The following is a 9866-nucleotide window of genomic DNA, read 5'->3' as shown; positions in this document are numbered from 1 at the left end:
GGCAAGTATATGACCAAGACACTCTATCATATGCCTTTGTCATATCCAGTTTAATAAAAACATTATTACCAATAGGAGGTTTCTTAATATCATGAATAATTTCCTGAGCAAGCATAAAATTTTCAGTTATACACCTTCCTTTTACAAAACAAGACTGATATTCTGAAATTAATGCCAGAAGGATATGGGACACTCTCATGCTTAAAACTTTAGAAATAATCTTATAAGTAAAATTGCTTAAGCTAATTGGTCTGAGATCAGTGAATCTATTAGGCAGATCAATTTTAGGAATTCAGACCAAACAGGCATGAGACATAAATTTAGGCATATCATGACCACAAAAAATATAATGAACTGTAGCTAAAAGATCAATTTTAATGATATTCCAACAAGCTTGATAAAATTTGCCCCCAATACCATCAGGACTAGGGGAAGAATTAGGATTCATGGCAAAAACTACCTGTTTTAACTCATCCATAGTACGCATTACTTGAAGCATCTGATTTTGATCAGAAGTAACTAAATTAAAGATATGATGAAACATGCTTTCATCCATTTTACTAGTCGGACCCATAAAAATATTGTGATAGTAGTCACAAGCAGCCTTAGCAATATGTTCATCACCCTCAATCCACTTATCATTATCAGTACAGATTTTATGGATCAATAATCTTCTTTTCCTTCCCCTCATTACGACATGGATTTATTTATAATTAGTGTCACCATCCTTAAACAAGTGTAGTTGAGTCTTCTGTTTTAAAATAGACTGTTCTAACTTCAAATTCCTAATATACTCAGCATTCAGCCTCTGTATATTTTGTCGATAAGATTCTGTTTTATGATTAATAAGATTCTCCCCTGCCTTTTTAATAAGATCCTCAAATTCTTTGACTTTAGCAAAAACATCTCCATATTCACTCTTTGACCAAACACTAAGAGAAGAACTCAGCTTCTTCAGTTTTTGGTGTAATTGCCAAAAACGATTACCATTTACCTTAAGATCCAAACTTTTTTGGACAGTTTCCATAAAATTTTAATTATCTACCCAACAATTTAAGAACGTAAAGTATTTGATATGCTTATCATCTTTCTTACTAATTTCCATCACAAGAGGACTATGATCAGATCCTACAGCAGATAGATGCTCAACAGTAGTTTGTGCTTGTTTTCAAGCAATTTATCATTAACCATAGCTCTATGAAACCACTTCCACACCCTTGTATTATTATCCCTTTGATTACCCCAAGCGAAAGGAACCCCATTGTACCTTAGATCAGCTAATCCACAAGCTTCTATAACAGTAATAAATTCAAAAATCTTATTAATGTTATATGGAATTCCCCCTATGTTCTCCTTTATCGAAGTAATACCATTGAAGTCACCAATAGTACACCAAGGGACATTAAAATTAGAATAGTGTAATAAACTATTCCACAAGGGTCTTCTCAAATGGTCTTTACATTTAGCATAAATACAAGTACTCAAGAACTTCTCATTGATAACTGCTAGTTCAAACTCCCCTATAATATGTTGATCATAGATTTCAAGAATATTAACAGTCAAATCATTAGTCCAAAACTCCTAAATTATCCTATTAGAATTGCTAATTGCATGATCCATATGCAATTGCATCCTTACAATGTTGAGCTAGTTATTATTTGCAAAAGGTTCAAGGATTACTATCAAATAGAATTGATGAAGTTTCGTTAAAGTTTGAAGTCTTTCTAGAGAGCTTTTGGTGTTAATACTCCTAGCATTCAAGCAAATTTTGGTGTAATTGCCAAAAAGGATTAATATTTACCTTAAGCTCCCAACTTTTTTGGAAAGTTTCCATAAAATTTTTATTATCTACCCAAAAATTTAAGAACTTAAAGTATTTGATATGCTTATCATCTTTCTTACTAATTTAATCACAAGAGGACTATGATCAGATCCTACAGCAGACAGATGCTCAACAGTAGTTTGTTCTTGTTTTCAAGCCATTTATCATTAACCATAGTTCTATCAAACCACTTCCACACCCTTGCATTATCATCCCTTTGATTACACCAAGTGAAAGGAAACCCACTGTACCCTAGATCAATTAATCCACAAGATTCTATAACACTAATAAATTCAAAACTCTTATTAATGTTATATGGAATTCCCCCTATATTCTCCTCTATAGAAGTAATAACATTGAAGTCATCAATAGGTCACAAGGGACATCAAAATTAGAATAGTGTAATAACCTATCCCTAAAGGGTCTTCTCAAATGGTCTTTACATTTAGCATAAATACAAGTAATCAAGAACTTCCCATTGATAACTTCTAGTTCAAACTCACCTATAATATTTTGATCATGGATTTAAAGAATATTAACAATCAAATCATTAGTCCAAAACACCTAAATTTTCCAATTAGAATTGCTAATTGCATGATCCATATGCAATTGCAACCTCACAATAATGAGCTGGTTATTATTTGCAAAACTTTCAAGGATTGCTATTAAATAGAATTGATGAAGTTTCCTTAAAGTTTGAAGTCTTTCTAGAGAGCTTTTTGTGTTAATACTCCTAGCATTCCAGCAAATGGCTTTAAACATTTAAAACCTTTGGATTTAGATCTAGTCATGGTCCCACTAGAGGTTTGTGCAGTACTAGGTTGATGTTGTGAAGCATGTTTGTCTTGTTTCCTACCTCTAGGTGACAGACCATACATTTAAGTTATATTATGAAGTTCTTGAGACCAAACATTCTGGTTTTTTGGACCTAAATCAATGCCCTGAGGATTATTAATACCAGCCCTATGATCCTCAGAATCATACATTGATTGATTATCAGGATCCCACTCATCCTCATAATTAATAGCCTCATAATCATCATGAGCAATATTCTTATTTTTTTTATTTCACTTAAATTCTTCTACTTCTTTTTAATATTATCTCTTTTCTGCTTACTTAACCTACTTCCAGATTTAATATTAAATCATTCACTTTTGTTGACCAGTATCAAGTTTAATTGAGAATCAGTTTGTTTAGTAGCAGAAATAAATTCATCCAAAGTTCTAGAAACATTCATATCCCCCTCCGTGTGGTTACCCAGTCTGCACATTAATAGGTAACTCCTTTCCCCCATCCATACCTCCAATAGCAACACCAGCAGTTATAATAGTATTAAGGGGTGTAGGAATGGGGAGCATTGAGTCAATAATTGTTTGTGTAGTATCATGTTGCTGCCTTACTCTGTCTTTTCCCTTCCCTTAATTATCTCTAAAACCACCCTGAGTAGTTGTTTTATCTTTACATTGTTGTTTGTTTCTAGTAACAATATTTTGATGTCTTTGATCATGTATTTGATCTGCATTTTCCTCCCTGACCTCTTCTCTTGTTATCTCTTACAGCACATCCAGGTCTATGTAAGTATTTTTTGTAGGGATAGAAGTTATACCTATTTGTTCCTGCTTTTGTTGAGCTGCTGCTCTAATTGTATCATGTCTAGGTTGTTGTTGATTATTCCTTCTTTTTTGAGTCTTCCATTCTTGTTGAAATTTTTTTTATTCTTATCACCTTTATAACTTTGTTGCTGGGCAGCATCATCCCGTATATTTGTTTCCCTGTTATCATGACCTTGCAAATCTCTTGAAAATTATTAGAATTTTCCTTTTTAGATCTGTTTTTTTCCAGCTCATTCTTTTTTTTTACTATCTTCATCCCTTTGCTTAATAATATAATGACATTCTTTATGACCTTGATGTTTACAGTAAAAGCAATAGTCAGGAATGCTATCGTAAACAATTTTCTACCACCTACCATCTATAATATCCTCCCCAATATAGCCCATCCAAATATAATGACTTCTCTCTTTAGTGAGACCAACTTGAACTTTAACACGAGCTTGTCTTCATCTAGTTTTTTTTATAGAAGCAGAATCTAAATACAATACTCTATCAATAGGAGAAAGTAAACTAGTAATGAAATCCTTATTATAGCAATGCCAAGGTAATTCCTAAATAGATATCCATATAGGTACTAAGTGAGTTTCTTCTTGTCTGAAAGTAGGTGTCCATGCTTCTATTCTCATAGTCTGCCGCTTTATAGTCATACACTGCTTAGTCCAAACCATATTATAGTCAACTCATTATCTAAATCAATATAAACATGACAAGAATTATAATGAGCAATCTTCACTCCCCCTGAAAGCTGTGTTTGCAGAATGAAGTTTTTCCTAATTAAATACTCTAGGCATTGTATAAACAAATTTTCCTATAAGAGTTAACTTACAATCAACAGATAAATAAGAAATTACTTCATTTTTGACATACAAAACAGTAGGTAGACCTTTTTTAGTGGTGATTTTAGGTTCAGACTATTTAATACTCACACCACTCTTCGATTGATTGTATCTAAATCGATCAGCATACATTTGAATAAATGTATATGGAGTAGGTTATTGAACTTGATCTTGTCTAGGAAAATTATTAATATTTTCTGAAATCTGATTAGTTTTTGCAGTAAAAGGTTTAGAATTATTTCTGTTAGCATTATTTGGAATCTTGGGAAAATTCGATTGATAATCAGCCTCTTTATACTTACCATTATCCTCTTCAATTCTATGATTTCTTTCACCCCTCTATTATCATGGTAGGTAGAAGTATTAATAGGGATATTACCTGATAAGTTTGTTGTTCTATTGTTGTGTAATCGATCTTTAGTAGAATCATCAACTTGACAAACTAGATCTTGATTCCTACCTTTTGAATCTTAATGAGGAACTTTTGTACTTGTTGGATATCTTTGATGTTGTTGCTGGGCAAATCGATTTGTTCTATTATTTTTGACGAGCACATCAACAGTTTGGTGCATTTGTTGTTGTTGTTGACTAACTCGATTATTCCATTGTTGAACCCTAATTTGCGATTGAATCAACTCCCCACCTTATTTTTGAGTTCCAATCTCCTCCCCAATTTGTGGTTGTTGACCTTCATCTATAACAGGGGAAGATTCCCCTGTACCATATCCCTAGAGAATCCCTTTCGATGGCGATTGAACAGGTGAGATGTTAGGATTTCTCGCCTCCATATCCTTTGAACTGTGCGTTTTAGATCCATTCTTTTCGCGATGGCTTTGTCTATTGGCCTGACCATCGAACATCGATTTGTCACCGTCTTTATCCCTAATTTGTTGACCGTAATTTGGACGTAATTCATCTAATTTTGCCTCCACTATAGCAGTATGGATCGCCTCTTCCCTCAACTACGCAGAAGTGGACAATGAATCGTCATTTAATTGCGTTGTTGAAGGATTAGGATTGCTCGCCGTTGATAGATCCTACCGCCTAAACCTATCGTCTGCTACTAATCTTGCCATCAAAAACACCAAATAACTATTGAATGAGTTAGCTGAGTGGCTAATTCTGTAGATTTCCTTGAGAGACTTTTTAGAGAGAAATTAGAGAGAGAGAAAATTTTAAGAAATGAGGAAGCGATAACTAATTAGGTATTAGGTTGGTTTGTGTACTAGAAAATTTATTATTGTTTTTCCTAGGTTAGTTAGTTAATTAGTTAGGTAGAAATCTAGGCCCCTCATGGGTGAATCCTTGTGCACACCTTCCCCCCTAACTACCCTAACGAAATTCGGTTAGGGTGGTCCTATCTTTGGTCGTTTCTCCACATGGGCTTTAACTTCGGTTGCTTGTACTGTCTTAAATAACTATCATTGATTGTTAATTAGGAACGATTAAATATTTTCCCAGCAATCCTCACTATATATTTGGGCACCGCTTATAGTACATGATCATTTTAAATGGTTATGTGCTATGGTACGAGGCTTGACATTCGGATGCCTCGTACAAAATACGTGTAATATAAAATCAACAAATTTAGCTTACGGTCTTCATTTTAGGTACAATGTCTAAACAAGCTTGGATTTGAACATTTGAACATAGAAGTATATGTTAATACATAGAAAATTGGCTATCACCCTATAAGCGAATATTCTATAATATGCCAAATATTTTCTAAATATTTGGCATTGGGATGCCTATCTACCCCCAATACCTATTCTTAAAACTTAATAGGCTCTTCACTAGACGAGTACAATTTCTTGAATGGTTAAACATTGACATTCATGTTAATGTTCATGTTGACGTTCAAATTAACGTTGATGTGGCCATTCACATTCATATTGACTTTCACGTTCACGTTGATGTTCACATTTATGTTCATGTTCACGCAGACGTTTATGTTTATATTAAGGCTGATGTTTATATTGAGTTTCTCGTTAACGTTTACATGTATGTTGACATTTATGTTTTCATTGACGTTGATGTTCATATTAATGTTTACATTTATATTGACGTTCACACTTAAATTGATGTTTATGTTTATGTTAAATTTAGCATTCACGTTGACGTTTACGTTGATGTTCACATTGATGTACATATATACATTCATGTTCACGTTCTGTTCACAATGACGTTTACATTCACGATGACATTGAAATTCACATTAATGTTCACATTGACATTTAAATTGACATTCATATTAATGTTCACATTTATGTTCATGTTCACCTTCACAATTACGTTTATAGTGATGTTTATGTTTATGTTGACATTTGTGTTTATGTTGATGCTAACGATAACATGAATATTAAATTTCATGTTGACATTGACGTTGATTTTGATACTTATGTTCACATTGACGTTCATGATAACATTCATGTTGACATTCACGTAAACGTTCACATTAACATTGGTGTTTACATTGACGTTCACTTTGACATTCATGTTCACATTCAAGTAGACGTGCACGTTTATGTTCACATTGACATTTACATTAATGTTCACATTCACATTGACGTTTCTTCTGACATTTACATTTACGTTTATTCTAACATTGTTATTAATATTCACTTTGACATCCACATTGATATTGACATTGAAGTTTACATTAACGTTGACGTTGACTTTCACGTTGATGTTCAAGTTGACATTCACGTTGATGTTGACGTTGACATTTATGTTAACGTTGACGTTGATGTTTATTTTGACTTTGATGTTGATGTTGACATTGACATTGATGTTCACAATGACCTTTACTTTGACTTTAACGTTCACATTTACATTGATGTTGACGTACACGTTCATGTTAACGTTTATGTTGACATAATGTTCACGCTGATTTTCACTTTGATGTTTACATTAATTTTCTTATTGACATTCATATGTAACTTCATGTTTACATTGATTTTAACTTTAAGTTTAACATTAAGGTTCATGTTGACGTTCATATTGTCGTTAATGCTGATGTTGGCGCTGACATTGACGTTGACATTTACGTATAAATTTATTTTCACATCTACGTTGACGTTGACATTCATATTAACATTGACAATAACGTTGAAATTGATGTTTAAGTTCACATTGATGTTCACGTTCACGTTTTTGTTGATGTTCATGATAATAATTATTTTTACATTTATGTTTACATTCACGTGTACATTGATGTTGGTAATGTGTACCAAAATGTTGATGTAGGTGGACGCTGATGTTAACGTTAACGTTTAAGCTGTTATTAGCATTTATGTTGATGTTGACATTTACTTTATTGTTCATGTTCACATTTACATTGAATTTCAGTTCACATTCATGTTGACAATGACTTTCACTTTCAATTTGATGTTTACTTTGATGTTGACATTGATGTTAATGTTGGTGCTGATATTGACTTTGATGTTGATGTTGAAATTGACATTGATGTTCATGCTGACCTTTATTTTGACGTTGACATTCATGTTCATATTTATGTTGAAATTGATATTCACGTTTACGTTAATATTTATGTTGACATTGAAGCTCAAATTGACGTTCACGCTGACTTTCAGGTTAATGTTCACATTTATGTTCTCGCTGATACTATAAATACATTCATATTTACGTTGATGTTAATGTTAATATTAAAAATCACATTCATGTTGACTTTCACATTGATGTTAATATTGACATTCATGTTCACGTTGACATTCACATTCACGCTGACGTTTACATGATGTTGACGTTAATGTTTACATTGACGTTGTTTCTAGCATTTACATGAACATTTACATTCACATTTAAATTGAAGTTGATGTTGAACTTCATATTAACATTAACATTGACATTTCCCTGCCACTAACTCCGAATGATCTTAGGTTTGTATGTCTACTGGTAGATTAGGCGTGTAATAAATGTTTGTGATGAATATGTTCATGAAACTATGCTCGGAATTATATGACTAATAATAATTGTCTTTCTAAAATATGTGTAAAATTATGTGTGTACAATATTTAAGCCGTGACATCTAAGGTTGGCTTAAAGTTCGAAAATGATATGTTTTATAGATGTATTTTACGTTCACAAACTTTTATAAATCATGTTAATATGAGGTGTAATATGGATGATTGGAGTGGAAAATTCTTAGCTAAATGTAACTACGAAACTACACCTAAAAACATACTGATTAATCCATGAATTACCCTATGAACTAATGTATAAATATTTATATAAAGTAGTTGAAAGACATGACCAAATTTCCAGCATTTTATAAGCTTGGTTCGTCAAAACAAGGATGAACAATTGAAAAGCCTCGAAGAACTCTCAAGACTTAACTGTTAACTCTAGAATGAATTATGAATTATGAAGTCAAGATTAACTTTTTTGATAAAAAGGATGTCATGATAATTAAATTAGATTCATATAATTAATCATGAGAAATTGTTAAAAAAAACACGGTCTGGAGAGCAAGTATGTGATGCGGAGATGAATTATAATATCTGGTCATGAAAAAAATTTAAACCATTGGAGTGTATCTTGTTTCCACAAAGCGGGTAGAGAAATTTTTTTCAAGGGAGCAAGTCCGTCACAAGGACTTTCGTTCCATTTTTTGTTCAACTTTTTCTTTTTCAATCAAGTAAAATTAAACTCATACACGTTGAACTTCTATGGTAAAAACTCTCTAGTTCATATAACCTCACTCAAGATTTATCAATTTACTCAATCCCTTAAAAATTCATCGCCTCAAGAACTCTACCAAACATCAAGATTAAAGAACGAAAAACAACTCTTCAAGAAACTCATAAAAAACTTAATTTTTCAATCTCTAGGGATAAATTTGATAATGTAAAACTCTATCGGTGTGTGGGTGACTATGAAAATGAACATTATAGGGTTAGCTATCCTGGAATAACTTATACAACTATGTATATGAGATATATTATCCCATCACTAAGAGATAAATTGTTGGATAAATTATCAAAAAGATGGATCCAAAATAAGATGAATATTTTTTGTCCCATCAATATTTCCTTAATCCATAACTTTTATTTTTCATCCAAACACAAAACAGCCACTGAGGGTGGTAACATCTAACACCCATCTTAAACAGTGAAAATTAAAAATAACACAACATTTCATCTAAAATAAATGTCAATAAAAGGATTAGTTCCTTAATTTTGAATTTTTACGGAGCCAAAGTGATGTGGATATCTCTACTTCATATCATCCTTAACTTCCCAAGTAGCCTGCTCAATAAATTGATTCGTCTATAAGACCTTGATTGATGCTACGTAATTGATTCTTAACTTGTGAACCTGAGGATCTACAATCAAAATTGGAATCTCCTCATAATATTAGCTATCCTAATTATAATGTTTTTCAGTCGATATAATAAGCAACATATGGCCCATATATTTTTTCAACTTTGAGATGAGAAATAATGGATGGACTGTTGGTAAATGGTAGCTCCAACGACTAACGTATATTACCCGTACTCTTGGATATCTAATAAGGACCAATATACAATGGACTAAGTTTTCTCTTATTACCCAACCTCATATCATCGTACACTGG

General features: G+C 32.4%; 1 protein-coding gene across 1 annotated transcript; it reads left to right on the top strand.

Annotated features, from left to right (window-relative positions):
- Positions 1-6623: 6623 nt before the first annotated feature.
- LOC138347559 (uncharacterized) lies at positions 6624-8253 on the top strand. The gene is made up of 3 exons (XM_069295855.1): positions 6624-7206; positions 7620-7864; positions 8191-8253. The coding sequence occupies exons 1-3, from the start codon at positions 6624-6626 to the stop codon at positions 8251-8253; spliced, it is 891 nt and encodes a 296-aa protein (XP_069151956.1).
- Positions 8254-9866: the final 1613 nt, after the last annotated feature.

This window comes from Solanum lycopersicum, chromosome 3 (genome assembly GCF_036512215.1).
Source record: "Solanum lycopersicum chromosome 3, SLM_r2.1".
Lineage (NCBI taxonomy): Eukaryota > Viridiplantae > Streptophyta > Magnoliopsida > Solanales > Solanaceae > Solanum > Solanum lycopersicum.
Note: the sequence above shows the minus strand (reverse complement) of the source record. Positions and strands in the feature narration are given on the sequence as shown.